The 24,598-nt window shown below is 35.5% G+C and overlaps 1 protein-coding gene across 5 annotated transcripts in view; it reads right to left on the bottom strand.

The window, feature by feature from the left end:
• Positions 1-24,598, bottom strand: part of cntn4 (contactin 4) — a 151,823-nt gene that overhangs the window by 35,327 nt on the left and 91,898 nt on the right. For all 5 annotated transcript variants that reach the window (XM_058779014.1, XM_058779009.1, XM_058779011.1 and 2 more), the window contains exons 6-11: positions 23,768-23,971; positions 21,789-21,891; positions 21,521-21,705; positions 15,651-15,790; positions 10,883-11,012; positions 8,399-8,549 (exon numbers count right to left, since the gene is read on the bottom strand). In XM_058779014.1, coding sequence (XP_058634997.1) covers positions 8,399-8,549; positions 10,883-11,012; positions 15,651-15,790; positions 21,521-21,705; positions 21,789-21,891; positions 23,768-23,971 — 913 coding nt within the window. The remainder of the gene's footprint in view (positions 1-8,398; positions 8,550-10,882; positions 11,013-15,650; positions 15,791-21,520; positions 21,706-21,788; positions 21,892-23,767; positions 23,972-24,598) is intronic.

The following is a 24,598-nucleotide window of genomic DNA, read 5'->3' as shown; positions in this document are numbered from 1 at the left end:
AAATCATCCTGACAAGCAATCACTTCATAGAGTGTACTCATCCCACTCCTCCTCGCTTTTCTGCTTCATCTTTCGCTCTCGCTCTGTAAAGACACCGACCGCATCTACAAGTGGGAAGTTAACTCAACATTAGTGTGTTACCACAAGACATTCGGCAAACGGTTTTATATATTTGTATAATTATGTTCACGAAAAACAGGTCACAGGCCAAAATCAAACAAACAAAATAATTATACTAGAAAAAAAATTATATAAAAAACAAAGCCTATTTTAGAACCACTGTGCCATGTTTTTATATTTTATATTAGACAATTAAGCACATATATATATATATATATCTAGGATAGTGTGTGTGTGTGATATAGTTTTACCTACAATAACTTCAATAAATGAACACTATCTATTTTTTTTTTTAACTTTAAAATAAATCTATCTTTTGTATGGTTTTTATCTTTCTCTTTTTGTGTGGCAGTGCAAAGTGAAACTTTTTCTTTGGGTGTTTAGTTAAGGAACAATCCAATCAAAGTCCATTTTTTGTTAGAAATAATGAATGACATTTTATGGTTGATTATGTTGATTCTCATTATCTCTTATTTTTATATAAATTAATCATTTAAAGCAGTATTAAAGGCAGTACAAAAATACTACTTTAATGTATAAATAACTTTGATATATAAAATTTCTAGCATGGGAATTGGTTGAATTATGTTTCTTGCCATCCAAATAATGTCACAATGCATGTACTGTATTATAAAACATGCTTCATTTTCTTTAAGCAAAAAAATTTCTTCTGATTTTGGGGTGCACTTACTTTTGTGAGATTCACCCATATTTACATTTGGCCTTGGTTTTCCTGTCTACTTCCTCCGCAATAGTCCACAACCAGAAATTTCATGAAGATCAAAAGAAGACAGTCCAAATTTCCTCCAAAACCCATTCCATCATATATACCAGGCAACCTTTCATCTTCTTCAAAAGGCTATTCTTTGAGAGAGGGCAATTTCAGACACACAGCTTTGTGAAAAAAGAGAGTCAACTCTCCATTAGTTTGTCTTTTACAAATTATGCCTCCACAGAAAACCTTTGATCCTTTGTGTTAACTTAAACTCGTACATCTAATATCGTCACCTAGTACCGAACGTGTACAGATTTCAGATTATGAATCAGTTAATGAATCACCTTTCCTGTCTGAAACCACAGGCAACCCTTTGTTCAAATACATGTGTCTAATATTATGTTCAATGCAATTAAATAATTTGCTATTAGTAAAAAAACCTGCACAACCAGCAGACCACACAGACACATAGTGGCTGCTATCGTATCTAACAACTAGCCACTGTTAATAACCCCCCTTGGGCTGCACCGAGCCGCACACAAACCTATTATATTTTACTGTTTGTTAAACAAGTGCACATTAGCACAGCACAGGCAAAAATTAGCTGTCAACTCAACCGCCGCGACTGTACACTATTGCACAGCAGTCATGTACAATCAACTCAAAATCAGCCTCGGAAACATGCACTCGGATGCAGCAAAGTCAGCTCAAAAACATCAGCCCATCCTCTGACCTGTCCTACCTAAAACAGCTGATTGTATATCTAGAACAAATCCCCTGCCCTATCTACTTTATTTATGTGTTTCTCCTATGGGTATTATTTATTTTACTGCAGTGTATGACTTTCAAAAGGTGTGCGTTTCAGAAGCTGCCACTATCTTCTTATGCAAAAAAAGAAAAAAGAAATTAATCCTGCCATTTCAGCGGCATTCTTGCCACCGATGTCATTTAAGTAGACATCAAGTGATGAACCAGCACAGTACCAACATTGTTTATTCTACAAAAAAAAATTATATTTAAAACATATACAAATATTTATTAATATGACAATAAACAGCATAGGCCCAATATAATATATAATAATATTATAACAATATATATATATAAATTAAAAATTAATTACTAATATAAAATATAAATGGAAATCATGTTCATTGCCACTGTATGGATATGCCATGAACATATGCATAATTTTCTTTAAGCTAAAATGTTTATTTTGCAGTATCACTTTTGTGAGATTCATATATATATATATATATATATATATATATACACACACACACACACACACACACATATATTTCAATTTTGAAAAGCAAAAAAAAAAAAAAAATGTTACTGTGAAAAGAAACTGTTGCATGAAAGAATGACTAGTTTGTGACAGCGAGGGTAGATGTTCCTATCAGAACAGTTCTGCGACCCATTTAAGGGTCACAACCTGCTAGTTTAGAAGCACTGATCTACAGAATGTCCAGGTAGACGCATCAGTTTCAAATAAGACAGAAACAGCATCCATCCCTCCCTCCCTTTCGATCTCTCTCCTCTCCTCTCCTCTCCTCTCCGGCAGAAAAAAAGGGCTGCTGCTATGAAGATGGATTATCCTGCTGGTGACACCATCTCCTCTCCTTCTCCGCCATCAAGGAGAGCTTGCACAATTATGCCAATTAATCTTACACAAAAGGAGTTCAAATGCACCCTGCTTTGATTAGGTCTGGCTCCCAGACAGGTGCTTGCACTCAGCATGCATCCACATACACACACGCACACGCTAACACCCATTTGCATAAAACAATACATCTGATTATGAATTAGTCTCTAATGGCATTTCCACTTAATGAGAGTGGTGTCTTTATACCTGCTGCTGTTTACAAGGTTAGCGAGAGCTGACAGGGACGCAATATAAATAAGTGGAATAAAACACATCCTAAAGCCGACATGAAACCGCATGTGCAATCCTTTTAATTTCACATGTATCACATAGAAAAAGAAAACAAGATGGGACTTGAATTTATTTGACCTGTCAATGGATTATAAGAAAATTCAATTACATACAGTATATATAATCGTGACATGAGTTTATTGTATGAGTTTATCACCCCTAATATCTATCTATTCGATACTCATCAATACTCTCACAAAACGTTCATTTTTTAAATTATTATTATTCATGATAAACAGGTAGCAAATGTATGTGTTCATTTATCAGATTATAAATATTCATGATTTTGTTTAGCTAAAAATACAGAATTATGTTAGACTCATAAGCTTGCACTGTCCCTGACTACATACATTTGAGAAGTTTTAAATGTTGTATAATATTAATGTATTTTATTTTTCATTTATTAATAATAATTAATAAACATAGAAGCTCAAATGTGTGAGCTTACGGGTTTACCATATTTGATGCACTCTTTGATTATTATTTATATGTGAATAAAAATAAATCTGTCTAAACATTATTTTTTTGAGTGAACTTTACACAATTTTGTTGCTATCCACAATATACATTGTTGCATTTTTCTATTGACACAATATTTGTATACCATTAATACATATATAATTTTATGTGAGCTAATATATTTAAGCTCCTGTCTTCCATGGGTCATTGAACATGTAGTTCCGCCCCAAACTCACACTATTGGCTAATCTAGCTATAAATGTTATTAGGATACTAAAGTGATTAGAGAAAGTACTTTAATTTGAAAAACTAACATCTCACAGGAAGTGAAATTTGTTTGTACATAATGAAGCTTATGCAGTTTTTATAACAAGTAACTGTAATGAATATCAGTTTAGAAGTGTGCGTACATAAGTGTGCGTAGGCGTGTAAGACATCACCAAAGGAGCTTGAAAGAACGTCAGCATTTTCCAGAAATACATTCAATTCTGCAGAAAGTTGCCTGGCTAGCTTCCATCTATTGACAATGCAATCAAACATTCTGACCAGACCTCGCTGGCCACAATACAACCTGGGACATGTACGTGCAAACTTGTGATTTATCCATTTTTCTTTTTAATTACCTGTGTGTCAAAGATAGGTGAGGAGGTCTATGTGGAAATCCATTCCCTATCAAAAGCGAAAAAGAGCATTATTTTGTTCTAAACCACAGAGAGGGCCCAAACGGCATTAAAAAAATAGGCAGCGGCTATTTACACTAAGTGTAAATAGTAATTAGATGCTATTTACACTAAGTGAAAAATAGCATATTTTCTTAGCGATAGATGCTGTTTACACTAAGTGAAAAATAGCATATTTTCTTAGCGATAGATGCTGTTTACACTAAGTGAAAAATAGCATATTTTCTTAGCGATAGATGCTGTTTACACTAAGTGAAAAATAGCATCTTTTCTTCGCGATAGATGCTATTTACACTAAGTGAAAAAAAGCATATTTTCTTAGCGATAGATGCTATTTACACTAAGTGAAAAAAAGCATATTTTCTTAGCGATAGATGCTATTTACACTAAGTGAAAAAAGCATATTTTCTTAGCGATAGATGCTATTTACACTAAGTGAAAAAAGCATATTTTCTTAGCGATAGATGCTATTTACACTAAGTGAAAAAAAGCATATTTTCTTAGCGATAGATGCTATTTACACTAAGTGAAAAAAGGCATATTTTCTTAGCGATAGATGCTATTTACACTAAGTGAAAAAAAGCATATTTTCTTAGCGATAGATGCTATTTACACTAAGTGAAAAAAAGCATATTTTCTTAGCGATAGATGGTATTTACACTAAGTGAAAAAAAGCATATTTTCTTAGCGATAGATGCTATTTACACTAAGTGAAAAAAGGCATATTTTCTTAGCGATAGATGTTTACACTAAGTGAAAAATAGCATCTTTTCTTCGCGATAGATGCTATTTACACTAAGTGAAAAAAAGCATATTTTCTTAGCGATAGATGTTGTTTACACTAAGTGAAAAATAGCATCTTTTCTTCGCGATAGATGCTATTTACACTAAGTGAAAAAAAGCATATTTTCTTAGCGATAGATGCTGTTTACACTAAGTGCAAATAGCAATGGATTCTATTTACACTAAGTGAAAATAGCAGTGTTTTTAGCGATATGCTATTTACACTAAGTGCAAATAGCTATAGATTCTGTTTACACTATGTTAAAATAGCAGGATTTTCTGCTATTTATACTACTTGTTGCAAATAGTGGCAATTATCTGCACTTCAGTTTTGTATTACATTATAAAACAGTATGCAATAATAACGTATCGAGTGTAAATTATAATTTTAATTCAAATTATACGCCCTCCCTACACCTACCCTAACCCTACCCGATACTTTATTTTCAACTTTTTGGTTATTTCTTTATGCCTTTACGATGTGATATGAGATTTGAAAAGGGAGGAAAAAAAGTTTGGCAAAAGGCGGATTCGAACCCTGGTCGATCGTGTCAAAAAGACCACGGCACACGCTTTACCCTCCACACCACTGGAGCTACTGATCCATAGCTGTTTTTTATTATGTTGACTATCCCAATCACACGTTGGTGGGCGGAGTTAGTGTAAATAGCCTCTGCCAACAAGGCGGGCTATTTGCACCAAGTATAAATAGATTTACCATTAATGAATACTTAGTCATTGTCTTATTTTTTTTTCCTGACTACACAGGCAGAGTGGCAAAGTTTATTATTTAAATATCTAGTTAGATATGTATGATGTCTTTTTTATGTATTTATTTTTTAAAAAGACAATTCTTTGCAACCACTTAAACACAAAAACACCCATTTGGCACCTAAATGGCTCCTTAAAATTCAAATAAGGCTCTTAGCAATCTTTGTAACCACAGAACACTTGGTTCCCCAAAAGAAAACAAGCACTGCCTAACACCATATTTATAGCAAATAAAGCACAGCAAAGACTATTTAAAGTGGTAGGGTTTAGGACGTTTTTGTGCCAAGTAGGACAATAAAAAATTCTTCTATAATAAGGTCAAGACAGAGCTGCCCCAAAAAGGCCACACTTAAAATGTCAGAATTTCATTGCATTAGACAACAAATTATCAAACTAGCTTTTATGAACAATTATTTCTTATAACTTTTAGTGGATTTACGAAGTCAGTGATCAGCAATTAAGTATGACAGCTATTAAGTATCCAAATGCTTTTGTTTTATCATGAAAAATCTAACAAAGTTCTTTTTTTTTTCTTTTTTTTAATGTTTTGACTGAAAAGGATGCATGCTCTATCCTTCTTGAAAATAAACGCCACTTGATATTTTGTCATTGAATGCAATCACATTCAGGCATTTTTAAGTGTCACTTACTTTAAGTGCCAAACACTTTTTAAGGCCACTTTATCTTCTCTATAACCATAAGCAGTGCGCAAGATTTCCGAAAATTAAACCATAACAAACATATTCTCTATATTCAAATCTGTTTGTGAATAAAATCCCTGAATACAGCGTTTAAAAGAATAAGGATGAGAGGCAAAACAAAGTGAAAAGAAGAAAGATGTCACATGGCAAATCAATTTCCTGCCTTGACTCTTCAAGGTGCAGACATCAAGAATTCGTCAGCTTTGCTGTCCTCTCACACAGGACAGCTCAAGGACATTGGCAGCGTAACCCTTATGCAAACGGCCCGCCACTCTGTTTGATGAGCACCAACACCAACTTTGTATATGTAAACGATGGGCAACCGTGGTGTGCACACACTGACAGATGCATACACAAACACACACAGACGCGCTGAACTTTGCCTATCCCAATGTGGTCAGACGCAAGCGCTCCAGGTCGGTGACATACTGCACTTGTATCAAGCTGTGTCTGGCTGCCACTCTACAGCTGAGACAGGGACATATGTTTGTTGATAAAGGTTGGTCTGGCAGGGACGCTGACCTCCTACTAAGAGTGCAGAGAAGTTGATTAACACCCTGCCTTTGCTCGGGAGGGGACACCACTGGTCACCTGCTAAACCTGCAGAGTCCTGTTATGAGCAACTGTGTGATGCATACTGGAGCTGTTAATAAGAACATCAGGCTTCATTTGAATAATTGAGTGTGCTCACTGATTTCTGCATGAAATGTGCATCTTTTAGGCAAAATTTAGGTGCAAAAATACACTGCATGCAAATATGCCAATGTAGTCAGTTTATAATTAGAAATAAATGTCTTTAAAGTATTTTAGGACATCATAGCCCTGCTGAAAAAAAAAAAAAAAAAGTATAAACCAGTTTGAGATAGTTAGACTGGTCTGGTTGCTAGTTTTAGGTTTTGGCCACTTGGCAGCTGGTCAAGCTGGGAATCCAACTGGTTAACCTGTCAAAACAACTAAACATGAACTGATCCAGGAGACCAGATGAACCACTATAAACCACTTTAGGCTGGTTTTAGACTGGTTTAATATGCATGAAATGCTGTCTGGGTATGAAGTGCACTACCATTAAAAATTTGGGCTGGTAAGACGTTTTAATGTTTCTGAAAGAAGTTTCATAATGCTCACCACGGCTGCATTTATTTGATCAAAAATACAGTAAAAACAATAACATTTACTACAAATATTATTATTTTTCTATTTTACATTTTTTTTTTTAATGTAATTTATTTCTGTAATGGCAAAGCTGAATTTTCAGTGTAATTACACTAGACTTCAGTGTCACATGATCCTTAAGAAATCATTCTAATATGCTGACTTGGTGCTGTCTTATTATTATAAATGTTACATTTTAGATGTGCTTCTTAATATTTTTTTTGGAAACAGTGACTTCAATGAACAGAAAGTTCAAAAGAACAACATTTATTAGAAACAAACATCTTTTGTAACATTATATATGTCTTTACTGTCACTTTTGATCAACTTAATGCATCCTTCACTCTTAAAAATAAAAGTGCTTAAAAGGTTCTTCACAGCGATGCCATAGAAGAACCTTTTTTGTCTAAAAAAATGGTGAACCTTTTAAGCACTTTTATTTTTAATAAAAGTGCTTTAATAAAAGACCATCTTAGTGTAAGTAATAAAATATATGAGGTTATTTGCATTATATGCATTTACAAACAATATCTGTATATGCATATAATATTTCACAGTTTACTACGAATATTTTGAGGAAGTATCTTTAAAAACAGGGCACACGTTAGAGATCCGCAATACACGTCTGCAGAAAATAGCCCACTATGAGGCTCTTGTGTTTAGGGGAGTGAGCAAATAACAGAAAGAGATAGTAAAATAGAATGAAAGAAAGAGAAAAGAGCAGTTGAAACTGAAACACAAAGCCCACCAGAGACATATTGTTGCGACCCTTAGCAGAGACATGCTGAGACATGCTTTTTCTCTGGCTGCTGTAGTGGGATTCCACAGGCAGAGATGAATGGCCAAAGTCAGTGGCAGTGCTTTGTTGCTGTGAATAACAGAAATGATTTGACATAGACATTATATCAAAAACCAGATCTGGAGCACAAGCGCAGTATTGTGGGCTCATCATCCCACAGTCCTGTTTCTGCATCAGACGGGAAAAGCTCTAGTTTTGTAGCATTATGTAAAAAGCCTGAAATAGAGGAAAGGATCCGCAGATATGACTAATGACATCTGAGTGGGATAAGGGAGTTACCTGCTGTTTTCTCGGAGGGCGTCGTTGCCTTTGCGCCAGGAGATCATGCCTCGAGGAGACATCTTGGGTTTGCATTCAATGAGAACATCGCCTCCTTCTTTGACTAAAGTGTGGCTCTTCAGCTGGTTTTGGGAGAAATCAGGAGCGACAGCTGAAACGAAAGACAAGTTTTAGATTTTAGTAAGAGCATAAATCAACAGAAAACACAGAAGAAAAAAAATAACAGCTGAAACTATGTATCATGCAACTATTTTTAAATACATAAAAATAAAGGAATGTTTTGGGATTTAAAAAAAAAAAAAGTAATCCAACCATAAATTTATTTCAAAAGGAAACCTTTGGAATATTATTTCTGCTATGGAATAGAAACATTCTGACTTGTTTATATCTTAGAAAAAACATCAACTCAATTCTGTTAACAAAAATCTCAATAGAGCAATATAAACTCACAATTGTGAGAAAAAAAGTCAGAATTGTGATGTGAAAATTGCCAAATTCCAATTTCATTTTTGAATCCATAGGATAAATAAGCTTCCGTAGTAATTAGCACTGACCGAGTGTCATGAATCGGTGTCACAGGAAAACTTAAATGGCATGTCTAATTATGTCAATCTCAGTCAACTTAAAAAACAATTTGATAACTATTGATGTTGCTGTGCAAACAGTATAGGCTTAGTTGTGGCATAGCGGTTTGCTTGAATCCGGTTTGTGACTTTTCCATTTCCCCCTTTTATGCCCATTATTTTCTGTCCTATATCTTATTGTGCCAATAAATAAAGGACACACGAAGAACTGTTGAAATATTTAACAACAATAATATTTAACAACCAAAGACCATCGTGCATCAGGCCAATTTTTCCCTTCATATTTGACCATAATTACAGGTACGCAGATGCGAGGATTAAGGACTATTTAGAGCACATCCTCTCTAATCACTGTACTTCAAAGGAAGACACGTGTACGCGGGTACGTATGACAGAAACAGAGATGGCAGAGCAGAGGCTCAGCACACTTTAATTATCACACGCTCCGTTTCTTTGCTTAGAAAAACAAAGGGAAAATGTCATGTCCTTTCCTCTTTTTTTCAACGTTCTCCACTCAAATGAGTTTTTATTATGATAATTTCCCCGGCTTTACAATCTTCACACTCTGTCTTTTAAAAGGCACTTCAATTATTTTATCTGTGTGAGGGACTGACAATTATTCTCTTGTGAGTTCAGTTTCTTGGCCACTTTGGCGGTTGAATTTTAATGGCAAAACAATAAACAAAGAAAGTCGTGGGTGAATAGAATGTGGATGTAGACGGCAAGTAAACACAGCTCTGCGGGGTAATGCATGTTACTGGCCATAACAATCGCAATCCCAATTTAATGTGCAGAAACCTTTTGCAGTAAGCCATTTGTAGGTTGACTTCCTGAATAAACGCAAACACTGCAAAGCTTCCAAAACATTTCTGTGTGTTTGAGAAGCCCAACCTGTCAGCTTCTGGCTCAAACAATAGCATGAGCTGGTGCAGGTTCAACGATTCTTTTTTCGTACTTTTAAGGAATATACAGTATATTTGGAAACAGAAAATGTAATTACATAGCCTACTGATGTTTCAATAATGAATACATTAAAATAAACCTTTGAAAATGTGCGTTTACACAGACTTTCGATGTTGCAGCACAAATGCAATCCAATAACTAGCCTAGACAACAATACTAAAATAACAAAAACATGTAATAACATCTATTTATTTATGTTTATAAAATACCACTACAAATTGTCATAAGAACAACCAATCAGCAACTGTTGGTAAACTGATTGATTCACTAATTCGACTCAGAGTCATTTGTTCAGTAACCGAACTAGACTGTTTGCACTTCACTCAAAAGATCCAGCTCATATGAGTCATTCCTTTTGAAATCATACTATACTGGTTGAGATGTATGTTTTTGATTCACTTAAAAAAGTACCATCTCATATGAATCGCTTATTAAGGAATCAGACTACACTGCTATATACAATTCACGACTCATAAGAGCAACTTATTCTGTAATCATGCTATACTGATTGTGTCTGTTTTGGTGTTGGTAATAAAATAAGTAGTTGAGAATACTTTAAAAGATAAAATACTTTAAAAGAATATCCTTAACTACTTGGCTTAACCAATGGTGTGAGTGTGGGGCGGGGCTTTTAGTGTATCTGACTAATGGTAGATGAGGGAGGGTTTCAAAAGCCTGTTTGAACCAATCGTTAAATTTTAAGCAACAAAAATCTCCTTGACAGAAATTCACCTCCAAATACGAACAAAATAAGTACACGTCATGAACAATATTACACATCTAACTACATTATACGACTGTTAAGTGGCCATTATCAGGAGCATGTAGTTGAGATAGAGAGTATAAGCTATATTAATGCACTCGTTATTTTGTGCTTTGTAAATTTACAAACCACACTAATATTTCAGTCAAACACAATTAACCAGGTTTCACTTACCGATAACTCTCAGTTCAGCATTGGAGTACACTTCTCCATACTTGTTTCCTGCCACACACTGGTACATTCCAATATCGGAGAGCGTCAGGCGAGTGATGGACAGGGCGCCATTAATGACCTGCACCCTCTCCTGTGGGAAACAGGATATCTCCGTTAAGAGTCTTTTACTGAGATTGCTAATCTGCATAAAAGCACAACGTGTCTGGGAAGGTAAATTATGTTTGGAGGTTGATGGAAACGATCATAAATCTGAGTGTTCATTACTAATGGGAGACACTGCGTAGGGAGGCTGCTCAAAAACGACAGCAATAAATCTGTGTGTTTATGAGATGGAAATAAAGCCCTGGCTTGTTTACTTCTTAACCAGAGCTCAAGCCTCTGTATTCCGCGGACAAGCCGTTGGGAGGCTGGATGATGTTTGCCATTATAAACAAGCTGGACTAATATTTTAAAGCTGACAGCTTTATACTATTTCTAATATGTGATGCAATGTAGTTTGCATGTCTTCTGATGTTAACCAAACTTATTTGAAGAATATAGTGTATAAAACAACATAAAATAGGGAAACAGGTTTTAAAATGCCAAAGACATCTTAAAACACCAGTACACTGCAATCAAAGATGTATATATACTGTATTTATAAATAAATATATAAACCTTCAGCCTCAGTCACCTTGAGAGCATTTAGTTTCCACCTCATGTTTCCTTCCAATGGGCATAAACAACATTTTAAAGGCTCATAAAAAGACAGGTTCATATTAAAAATTGGCATGAAAAGTGGCAGAACACTCTCTGCTGTGGTTTAGAGTGTATTCTGTCCTTTCATATCTCACATTTTGCCCTTTAACTTTATTCTTCGTATGCAAGGAATAGTTCACACACACAAAAAAGAAGCCTGTCATCACAGCCTTGTTGGCATTCAGACCAACAGCACAATTATGAATGTGGTATTTCTTTAATATAATAGCTCAATAAACAAGTTAATACTGAGTAACCTGTTGTGTGTTTTTGACAATGAAAATGAAAACTCCAAATAATGAAGACAAAGAGAAATCCACTGTTGGTCATGTCTAAGCAAAACGCAGTAGTTGCATTCCTAAATTAATCAATGTTTTTGAATAAACTGGTTGAGTGAAAGATTCAATGACTAATTCATTAAGACAGTCGTGGGTTTTGTTTCTGAATGATTCAGTTTTTTGAATGAATCGCTGAGTGAAAGATTCCAGACTCATAAAGTCAGTCATGTATTTAGTTCCTGAATGAATGATTTAGTAAATATTGGCGGAAATTAATTTTGAAGTCAGAAGAGTTCAACAATACCTTGTAAAATGCATTCATATATGTGAATGTTTTGGTTTATTTTTGTTTTGATTAGATTTTTTTCTGTATATCCTAATGTACCTCCTTGTACACAACTTGACACAACTTCCATTTTTGAGGGAGCTCATATTTTTAAGTAATACGTTTTTAATATCCTATAACGTCAATAAAGTGTTTACTGTAGTCACGGCATATAAAACAGCAGTTGGTCTTCAGGATAATCTGAGCTTGAATGAGATTTGTATCGGTGTACTTTGAAATGGAAAGAGAAGGAAGGGACGAATGCACAATATGGGACATATAAGCCCGCACAGAAAATCACATAGTGGCATATAGCAGTTCGGAGTGAGGCGATGCTTCACTTTACTACTGTACTAATTAACCGTGACGTTCCTCTTAAATCAGCAGTTTTGCACGTGGCGGGTCCTAAGGGAGGGGACCATCTGCACGTCTGCGCTGAAATGCCATGATTGGCAATGTCACTGCTCGAAATCCGTCAGGTCAGGACATAAACCGCAATGCATGACTACAGTCACGGCAAATCTCATCCTGATATGAAGTGCGTGTGCACGGCTGCATGGACGTTTTCATTTCATAAGTCTTGATTTAAATCTGCGCCTTTGAAAAAACAAATAATATAATGTCACCTTTCGTTCAAAACACCGTACATGTTAGGCCTCATTACCAGTTCGTGGCAGTTGTAAACACTTCGTTTTCTATTATGTGGTACATTTTAAATCAAACTACTACAAACATAAGCTATGTTCTGCGTAAGCAGTATGAGCTGGTATCAAAAACGCACAATGATACGGGTGAACAAGATCATTGACACGTTTATTACTAGATTAGCCAAGACACGGTGTGTGCCTTATATCATATCCCTTTTTCTCAGCGACTGGAGCGTCACAGTGATTTACAAAGAAGAGGTTTTTAGCTGGTCACCTTAGCAATGCTGCGTTCCAATAAGGCAGAAAGAACATGAAAGGTCCCCATTGATTAAGCACAGTGAAAATAACAAATGGTATAAGTCAACAACCCATGCTTTTGCTACATCAGTGACCTTTAGTTATACAATTGATTAAAGCTCTGATGTTGACGATGACATTTGGAGATTGTAATAATTCTGCACTGATTAATTCATTTAACCGGGATACATTGAAAATCAACATTTCGGAATCAAAATGTAAGCTAGGGCTATGATTCAATCAAGAGATTGTTGTGCCCTTGAGACATTAGTCTGTCATAGTACAAACCAAGTGGTATTTGTTCAATGCTCAAAGAGACGTGCTTCCAGAAAGGGCGCAAGGTCTTTCAAATCATTTTTACAACCATAAATGCAAAATAAAAAGATTTTATTGCATTTAAAATTCAAGTGTACCTTTCGGCAATTACCTTGGCACACAAATATACCTGTAAAACATTGATCATTATGCAAATTCGGTATTTCTAGTACAAATTCACTCAACGAACGTGGAGCCTAACCAGCAGAATCTGCATTAGCAATGATTTCCTGAGGTCCAACGCATATAAATGAACCTTTTTTTTTGATTGCGGCATATTCTGTTGGAACCGTTCTTTAATAAAGTGCAAAACAATAAAATGGACAGACTGCTAATTATGCAGCGCTGATAGATATTCTAATCCGGTGGTGTGAAAGATGAAAAAGAATGAGTGACAGATGAAGAAAGACAAGTGGCCATGTCTCTGAACACATACACAGTCTCTAAATGGATCAATATCTTTTGCTTGTTTGCACCCGCATCGCATAGCAAGGCTAATTTACATGAAGTTTACTGATTTGTTTATTCACCACACCATAGTTGCGCTGAAGAGCTACTAGTCTCTAAAAATAACTTCATGCGCTTAAGAGTTTGGAATTCTGGGTGAAATGCTCTCAGTGGAGACAGGTTGTATATTACATAGAGTGTCGAGACATATAAATGTTTATCACCTCTTTCACTATAGTTTAAATGGATTTCAGAGAAAGACAAAACAATAAGAGCCTGTCTGGTACACAGTAAAGGTTTATAAGCCTTCTCCTAATGGCCTTCAAGGAAACAGGCTCAAATTCTGCTGTTTTAGATTGGAGGATTTAATGGGAGATTGCTAAGTGTCTTGTATCTTGTGTCCACGGCTTTGAAAGACTGTGTTAAATCAAGCCTTAATGTTCATTAAATGTGTTTTACTTTATTTAAGGACTTTTTAAATGTCCTTCATATTCTGAGCTTGTGTTGTTTGGTGATGTTTGTAGGTTGTAAACCAGTAATTATGTTTATGTAATGATGAGCAGTAATGATGATTAGAAGAGCTGTAATTAGCATGCTCCTCTCTGCACCTTATTTAAAGCCGACATGAAATCAAAACTGTCCTGTTTACTTACTTAATGCACTTTACTGGTCTTATTGTGCATAATTCATAAGAGCATGTTATTCCAAAGAAAAAATGGCTGTGTTTCATCAAAATGGCATAACTTGCTCCACATCAAATGACTTTTAATTTGACCTCACAAAGGCTGCTGAAGTTTTGTGCTGTCGGTGTTTCAGGAGAGGTGTAGCCTTCAAAACTCAACCGCAAAGACCTGAAGTGCCAATTTTTCATATTCCAATAAATTTCTGATGGATAAAAATCAAGCACTTTTTTCCACATTAAACATCCTGAAAAGTCACACAATGGAAGCAAAATGGGCTGCAGAAGTCGCATCTAAAGGAAGAGGTACGAAATGAAAATATGTTGGTTCAATCTTTAAAATGTGTTGTTAGAGAGAATTGCTAGTGCTTTCTGCTAGCTATTGCCATCTTGAGTTTATTGCATTTTTGGGGAGCTATTCCCTCTCATTGCCAGAACAAGTGGTGGATATTTGGAAGCTTTTATGTTCTCAATTTTGTCCATTCCTATTGTTTCGATAATTCTGGAGTGGCCTATATAGAGGGTCCACAGAATGACATATCAGGTACTCCAGTGGATTCACTCTGATTTAGACGGTTATAGAAAAACCATTAAGGAACACGCTCTCAAGCAGTGGTCTCACAAGGTTAATAAAGATGGCTGGCAGATCTACTGTGATGACTGCTACCAAATCACTGATATAACCTAAAAACAAGGCAATAAATAACAAGTTTCTTAACTTTCTTCTAATACTGAACCTATATTTTGATATACAAAATATGGGTTTACCATTTACTCCAAATCTTTATGATTTGCTTTTTTTCTGTAGAACAAAAAAAGAATATGATATGTTTCAACTGTTTTTGGCCATACAATGAAGGTCAGTGGGGACCAAAACAACATGCATGGACAAATATCCCTTTAAGATCTATTTTTTTGTGTGTTCCACAGAAGAAAGCAAGTCAATTTGCATTTTTGGGTGAGCTGTAATTTTTAATACAATTTCTATTATGTCATTGTCAGTATTTTTACTACTGTTGCAAAAGTCAAGAGGTGAACTGACCTCAATGGGCTCCAGGTTCTCTCCATTCTTCATCCACCTGTAAGAGGGTTTAGGTTTCCCTGTGGCCTTGCATTCCCACACCAGAGAGTCATCGATGGCCTTCTGCACATCCTGAGGCTTCTCAATTAGCTGGGGGGAGGCTGAAACAACCAACAACAGAGGTAATGACTACACAGAATTACTTTAACCTTGATTATTACCTGCTATGTGTCCTTCAAAGCGGACTTACATTATCAGAGCCATGAACTGTGGGAAATGGTTTGATGTAATCACAATAATGGCACATAAGAAAACAACAGCAGTCTGGTGCAACTGATTCACACTTCTACTTAGATGGGTATAGAAAGGAAAGCACATCTAGTATATTAGTATTGTCTAAAAGCTAGTACCATAAACTACCTTAACCAATACTATTAGGGTAAATTATGGCTTAATTATAAACAAACTGTATTGATCTTTATCTTTTAAATGCATGTAACTCAAACCTAGTTAATAATTGACTTAGAGCACATTTAAAGATTCATTTATGAGCATTTCCCCTAAAAGGACACTAAAAGGACAGATAAGAATGGCTAGAAGGCATACAAACAAACAAACAAACAATAAAATATATAAACACAAGTGTGACTGTTTTCCATAGGAAATGGAAATGGGAAGTAGTGATGTTCTTCTTTAGAGTCAAATCTATTCAATGAATTATTTGTTCGCAAAAACAGCTTACAATTTAGTCTCTTTATTGCTATCAAAACCATTGTATGACTCCAGAAGATTTGGAATACATCTTAAGCAGCCTCCACTGACGCTTTAACACTGGGTCCCACCAAATTGTGAATATTTGGTTACAATACTGCTTTTGTGGTGCTTTTGCATCCTTTCGAAGCTTGAAAAGCCTCAATCCTTTAGGCAATAATTGCATTGTAAAGAGTGACGACAATCCTTCAAAAGAAAGTCAAACAGGTTTGATACAACGACACAATAGCAAATGATAACGGTTTTAATTTTTTTGCTGAACTGTAGGTTTTTTATTAAAAAAAACAGCCACATTTAAGTAACAAACTGTCAACCATCCACTAGTGCTGCCTGGATCCCTTAGTCACTGCCACTCAGTCTATCTCGCACTCACTGGGAGAGTATTGACTTTTAAACCCCACTGTTTAAATGAGAGTAAGCAGTCAGGGCCTGACTTAGCCTTGCCCACAGGGCACACAATCACTCTCAACATTTCACGCCCACAAGTCAAACTTGAGAGGAATGAGAGGTAGAGAGGTCAAAACGAGCTCTCAGCATCCTTAATACCAACTGAACGCTTATTCAGTGGCATACTGTGATTATGATAGATAGATGTTTTCTGTGTCCCTAGCAATCATAATGTACTCTATGGAAGAACATCTGTTTTTCTGTGTAGGGAAACTCTGGATGTAAGAACCATTTTGTGAAACTTAAATGATCTTAAACGCAACCCTACCTGCCAAATACTACATTCAAACCATTTGTTATGTCTCTTTAAAGTGTTCATATCAAGAAAATCCAAACTTTCCTTAAATTTTCTAGTCCAGTAAGACTTTTTGTCATTTTGTCCCTTGACAGACTCATTCTCCTTTCAGTATATGGCCGTGATATTCTTCAGAAATCCCCTTTTGTTTGGTTTTTGAGTTTTCATGTTAGGTGAATGATTTCTTTAATAAATGTACAGCAGCACAATCAATTAATTTTAAGGATTAGATATGGGGTGAAAAGTGGTCAAGTAAAATGAAATTACTGTTTTGATGCATAAAAACCTTGACTAACACAGTACGTTGGAAAAACAAATGCTAAAATGTATGAAGTGACCCCATTCATACACACAAAACATCTCTTTATATGTGTACCAGATACACAATCTTCATAGCTTAGCAAAGAACAGGACTAATGAAGGCAACAAAAACATTTGAGGGCAATTGCTAATCAAGCCAACGCAAGCAGAAAGAATGAAAGGCTTTGAGTGTCTCCTCCTGCTTTGCTGCTGCCAGTGGAAGTGATAAACATGAGATACACTTATTGATCGCCTCATTCCCCCGCTCTGCTGACGAATGTCTCGTAGGCCTAATTCCATGGGACTTCAAAATAAGATTACAGATTTTTATCACCTGGCTGGCAAAACGAAAAAACGTTGGGGAAGAGAATAAGACACAGAGACAGAAATAGAGGGGAAGGGAGAGAGAGATCTGAGTGGTAAGTCAAGAGGTCTGTCCGTAGGCTAATCCTGCCATTGAAGAATCCCAGAGCTGTGAACAGGATAAACGTCAACCCGTCGCTGCTTTTTTCAGGCCTTCTGTGGCTTTAAGATGTGTTGTAAATAATTACAAATAGCTTAAAGCATAGAATGAGTGATAACTGGTAGATGAATGCGGCCAAAGTCAGTTCACTCGTGGCCATTTTAGCTGACACCTGATATAGTTAATAGGATTACAGTCCTATTGACTTGAATGGGGAAAGACCACAGTCTCAAAACTTTCAATTAGATATGTCAAACCATCAAAAAAAATATATTTGGCTCAAATCACACTGAAACCTTAATTTGCAGAGTTCAATTTGACCAAATTTTACACTTTAAGTCACGGTTTTTGTTTTGTAATGAAAATATCCATTAAATTGTCAACACTTTTCCATTATGCCATATGTAATATTTATTCATTTTAGACAAATTACTCAAATGACATTTAGTTGACAAGAAACTGGGAAATAAAATCAACTATTTACCATTTAAACGTTTGAGTTCGGCAAATGTTTTAAAATGTTTTTGAAAGAATGCTCACAAAGTCTGCATTTATTTGATCAAAAATACAGTAAAAAGAGTGATTTTCTATTTTAATATATTATAAAAGTTACATGATCCTTCAGAAATCATTACAATATGCTGAAATGGTGCTTAAGTAATATCTCATTAATCATTTCTATCAGTGTTAAAATGGTTGCGCTGTTCAACTTTGAATATCAAAGAATCAATGAATATCAAATTCAGAACAGCATTTATTTTATTTGATTTGAATAATTTTTTGCAACAATCTAAAAGTCTTTCCCATAACTTTTAGTCAATTTTTTGTGTCCTTGCTGAATCAAAGTATACATTTCTTTAAAAACAATCTTACTGACCCCAAACTTTCGATCAGTACTGTGTTATTTTTAAAATGTATCTATATTAACAAAAACTGTCCATGTTCTTCTCCGTCAAGCAATTGTTAGTGCATTGTTAATATCCTGCGATGCTATATTTTCATCAACACTTCAAATCATTTAATTATCACATTAATATAATTCAAAAATGACCTTTTTATTATGCACATTTTGTCTTTGTTATCATTGACAAAATCTAAAATCTTTTCATGAACCATTTTCATCAATGATTTTGTTGATGAGATCAATGCCGGTTTAGTGTGAGATATTTCTCGTCATATTCAGTAACCTCAGGCAATCCAGTTTAACCAGACGTTAAAGGTCTGTCTCCTTCTCCTTATACTGCAGTTGACTTATACACAGGAGAAGAGGTGAGATGGGGGTGGAAACGATTGAAGAACAGCAGAAGCGAAGCGAAAACCGAGGCGAATTATCATAAATATCAAGTCTCTCCTAAACAGAATGGGGCATTAGAGCTGAGGAGCGAGAGCATTAGTGAAACACAACCACACCTACGACGAATCGCCTCCTTGGCTGGATTACATTAGCTTTTACAATATGCCCAAGCTATTTATCTAATTAATACATTTATAAATCACCGCTACGTTGCGCATCTGGGAAGCCCATTAGGAGAACTTCCCTTTTCTAAGAACCTGTCCCCCCATATTCCACATTGTTTGGAATATAAACAATGAGACAACAAGAATAATAAAACATTCAGTGAGCTCCTTGCAGACTATTCCTGTAAATGGGCCACTGGGCATGCAGGTACAGCATTAGAGCCAGTGCAAGATCCCATAAGGGGAGGATAAATCCCACTGCTCTCTAGCCTACAGGTACTTACTTAATAGGTAGCTGTCTTGTATGAACAATGCCGCGGAGCCAACACGGCGGTGAAGGGAGAAGGTTATGAACCCTTCATTTTAAAGTCCATATTTAATATGCTTCTCTTCATAAGCCTCTGAGTCGCGATACACTTGCTAGAAACCCAGGCCTAGCCATTGGGGTCTCATTTTTACAATTCATGCCAATTTGCACTGGTAAACAGAAGTGGGTTGAAGGTAAAAGGGATTTCCATGTTTTAATATTCAATGTCTTTTTTTACAAGTTTGTTTTTTTTCTCTCACTGATTTTACGACTAATACAAAGCTGTGGCAGGTATATTATTTTACTATTTTATCTAATAGACTTCCATCAGGACAGAATAACTTGATTTATACTATATACATTACTGTTCAAAAATTTGTGGTAAGAATTTTTTTTTAGGAAATTATTATTATTTTTTTTCCACCAAGGATGTATTAACTAGATTACAAGTGACAGTAAATACATATACAGTAAAATGTTATGAAAAACTCTTATGAACTTTATATTTATCAAAGAATCCTAAAAAATGTATCACTGTTTCTACAAAAATGAACAAAAATTCTTATTATGGAGCACAACCATTTTCAACTGTGATAACGTTAAGAAATGTTACTTGGACACCAAATCATAGAATATTTAGAATGATTTTTGAAGGCACATGTGGCAATGAAGACTGGAGTAATGGCTGCTGAAAATTCAGCTTTGGTATCCCAGGAATAAATTGTATTTTAAAAGGTATTGAAATAATATATTCTAATAATATAAAAAAAAAATATGACTGTTTTTGTTGACCAAATAAATGCAGCCTTAGAAGGTACAAGAGACTTCTTTCAAAAATCTTTAAAAAAAAATCTAACTGACTCCAAACTTTTGAACAGTAAAAAAAAAAACATGTTAATATACAGTATATTAAAAATATGTAAATATATAAAAATCTTGTTAAACGTTATGCCATATTTTCCATTCTATTTTTTCACCAAAAGAACACAAGAAGAATAGTATTTCATTTGTATTTTGTTAATACATCTTTTTAAGATTTTTGAAAAACTGTTGTACTAAAAATTCAAACAGGACAACAGACAATTAAATTAAACATTTTGAACTCATTCATGGAAAATAACTCTAAGACTGCTTTTGCTATGAACCATTTTGATTGAACTTACTAGTTGCTAGGCTAGATAGTTGTTTAGGTCCAAAGAGCCTCGAGTCCTGTCTTTAATGCAAGTCTATGGCATTTATCATGTGTTAGGTGAAAACTATAAATCCTATTCCTTACAAAATAATAGCTTCTCCTAATAAGCCACACAATGTCATGTATCATTCATGACCATAACGCAAAACAAGCAAGCTCTACTGAGCCTTTAATTCTGAACATCTTCATTTGGGTCCAGAGTCTCCAAATATGTTTTAAAATCAACAACAATTTTTTGATAAACACAAAAAAATCAGAAGTCATCATAGATCCAGATGCTGCTCTGCTGAGTGTTTTCCTGGCATATGTGCCCCTCATCTAAGTATAGTAAATTTAACAGCTTTGATCTGGAGTCAAATTGGATCCCAATCACAGTGCCATCTGGTAGAACGGAACACACACACACACAAACAGAAGGTCAGGCTCAAGGTCACCCTCTCATCTTTTTAATCTGGATAAAAATATTAGAGCCATCACATCCGGGAGGCTTTAATCATTTTGATGCACTGTTAAAGTACAACATCCGGCCGTAAGTTGATTTTCTGCTGGTCAGGGTTGACGGCTGTAAAGGCAGAGTCCTGCATCATGTCCTTCACTTCAATGGGCATGACATGCAGCTTTCGGTGTTCAAATATTCATGCAGCTCAAGACAACTTACCAAAGAAAGATAGCTTTCCCTGCACAGAGTTTCTTCCTTTGGTGTTTTCCGCCACACATTCGTACGTTCCCGCGTCTTCTTGCTGGAAGTAAGGGATTTCCATCACACCGCTGGTTTTCCTTACATCCACTTTACGGGCGAATGGGACTCCGTCAACCCGATGCCAACTTATGGACGGTACTGGACTAAGTTGCAAACACAAACGCAAAAAGTAATTCAAAGACTGATTACATTCTCTTTCTACTGAGTAGATCTTTGTAATACTTACTTCCCCAGTGCAAAACACTCCAGACGCACGGTTGAACCTTTGGCCACTTGAACAATCTCTGGAAACTGCACTTCAATCTTTGGCTCATATTCTCCCATAACACCTACAAAAAAGAAACACTCAATCGACAAGCAAAAATCGCAATTATTTCCAACAAAAGGTATCAATTACTCCATCTGAAACTGCAATTCCAAAAGCAGCCAATCTTTTATTTTCCCTTTCATTATTATTGCATGATTTATTTTGTAGCTTCTGAAAGGCTTTTGGGATAGCAGGGAGCCCTGATATCTCCCTCTGTGTTTTTGTGAGGTGTGCTATCGGACTAGCGACTAAGCTGTCTGAGGGACTCAAAGAGATGCTTATCTGTAATGTCTAACGCTGGCCGTTTATGTCAGCGCTGCCAAATGGGAAGGGTTGAAGAGAGGCAATCATCTCCTTCTGTAGCATCCCAGGTAAAGAGACATGTACAATGGGGTTTGAAATTGTGCCTGGAGATCACACTGTGACAGTAGTCATTGAGCGGCTCATGTTGGTCATACACCACCGATAGAAACATCAGGCTTTTATAAAGCATGTTTTACAGCATAATTCAGACAAGGCATCGGTTGCATCTCAGTCAGGTGGACCTTAAAAATGGAAAATATATAAATATAAAACTGTAGTTTCCTTTTTGAGGTCCAACTGGTGTCTTGCTCGAATTGTGGTATATACTGTATGTACATATACTGAATATACAAGGCTAAGTTTGGGGACAGTAAGATTTTTTAAATGTTTTTGAGAGACAAATATAATAAAACTGCAATAAAAAAAATATTTCAACATCTTCAGTGCCCTTCAGAAATCATTCTAGTATGCTGATTTGGTGCTCAAAAACATTTCTTATTATCAGTGTTGAAAACAGTTGTTCTGCTTAATATGTTTTTGGAAAATGTGATACATTTTTTTTCATATTTTAATGAATAGAAAGTTCAGCATTATTGTTAATTTTGATTCATTTAATGTGTCACTGCTTAATAAATGTATTAATTTCTCTCTTTAAAAACTTGCTGACCCCAAACTTTTGAATGTATATACTGTATACAAAAATGTTATATATGTGAGTGCATTTGCATTTAAATGAGCTTTAAAATTTTGGTGAAAAGGACATAAATATGATTGAGGACAGTTTTGATCTTAAAAACCTAAAAAAATGAAACTTTTACTAATATATTTATCACATATCTTGGAGAGGAAAAAAAAGAATAAACACTGAACTAACTAAAGCAATACATTTGTCAGCAGTTAATTAACGCCTATTGTGAAAACAAAAAGACATGTTTTCCTTAAAATTCTCAAATATGGTTTTTTAATGACACCAATTAAGACTACTTTTTAGATAATCATGTAAAAGTTAATATAAAGTCTAGGTGGAGGCAAGGCAAAAAATAATGAAATATTAAAATAAATAAGAATATTGTTAGGATTATTGCTTAATTAAAAGGCAATTACTTACGTCTATCATAATTCACTCTTTAAAACTAGAATGGTTGTTAATCCTTTTTTTTCTTTAAAATCAATCACCGAAAAACCATTAGGTCTACCTCTCATAAAAAATACAGAGTGGTTTGAAAGAAGTTTATTTCATGCTATCAGTCAGATAAATTAGATTCCGTTTGTCTATTAGGACTTTGACAATTTATTTTTATCACCCTTGAACATGAGTGTGATCAAATTGTAAATCCACAGAGAAGCAACAATTAGATCAGCCTAAGACAAATGACCTTTCAGTTTGAGGGCCTTTGATAATGCCAGCCTAGAGGCACCGAAACATGCTGCCACAGCATCTTAAAATTTGCAGAGAAACAGCTTATTAACCTTTGAATAAAATTTGTATTCTTCATATATTTCACATCTTTTTATTTCTTTTAGTTACGTAATTCCGTAAATGCATGTAGGATTGAATGTATGGTATATATCGAGGCACCAACAAGCATCCTCACCGTCCTTGCGCAGTATCAGAGGAGTAGGCGGCCCTTGGACGCGTGTCTTGGTGACAGTATTGGTCACAACACAGGTGTAGTTGCCCACATCAGATGGCTCAACTTTAGCGATGTATAGATTCCCTGTCTCCTGGGACACGAACCGACGAGAATCTTGCTTCACGAATGACGGGTACTCATTAAAAATCCAGGAGAACGTCAAAGCTGTTAGAGGCAAAAGGAAAGATGGAGAAAAGACCGTCAACATCACACATGAGTAGAAAGAGGTCACTCTACTGCCCGAAAACTACATTTGCATAAACATAACTAGAGTACACGGTGACATTTCCTCTCTCAGCAGAGCCTAAATGGCATATGTGGGCTCTGCTCATGAATCTGCGCCTCCCTAGAGTTACTAAATTAGCATTGGGGCTACATGCTAGGGTGAAAATTAATCAGCCTGAGGAGGGTTGTGTGGCTTAGGGGGTGAGAATTAATGACAGAAAGGATAACCAGTGCCCTGTGATTAGTTGGCCTCTAGTCAAGTGGGAAAGTGGTCGTATGTAACCAATGTTCAAAAATCCAGAGCGCTATTCATTGACATTGGCCAGTTAATGAATAATCAGGTGACAAGTAAGCTAATTCATTAAAGCAGAGAGCTTTTAATGATAACAACAAAGAAATCTTAACAACAGATGAATGGAAATGTCCAGCTATCGTAATTGGGCGAATCTCACAAAAACTGTCAAGAGATGTCCTTGTTCTGCCAAAATAATATGACGCCTATTTTTAGGACTACTGACATTATTTTCATGACAATCCAATTCTTACTAGCCCACTATAATGTGAACA

The sequence above is a fragment of the Onychostoma macrolepis genome, chromosome 06, assembly GCF_012432095.1.
Source record: "Onychostoma macrolepis isolate SWU-2019 chromosome 06, ASM1243209v1, whole genome shotgun sequence".
NCBI classification, from domain to species: Eukaryota; Metazoa; Chordata; class Actinopteri; order Cypriniformes; family Cyprinidae; genus Onychostoma; species Onychostoma macrolepis.
Note: the sequence above shows the minus strand (reverse complement) of the source record. Positions and strands in the feature narration are given on the sequence as shown.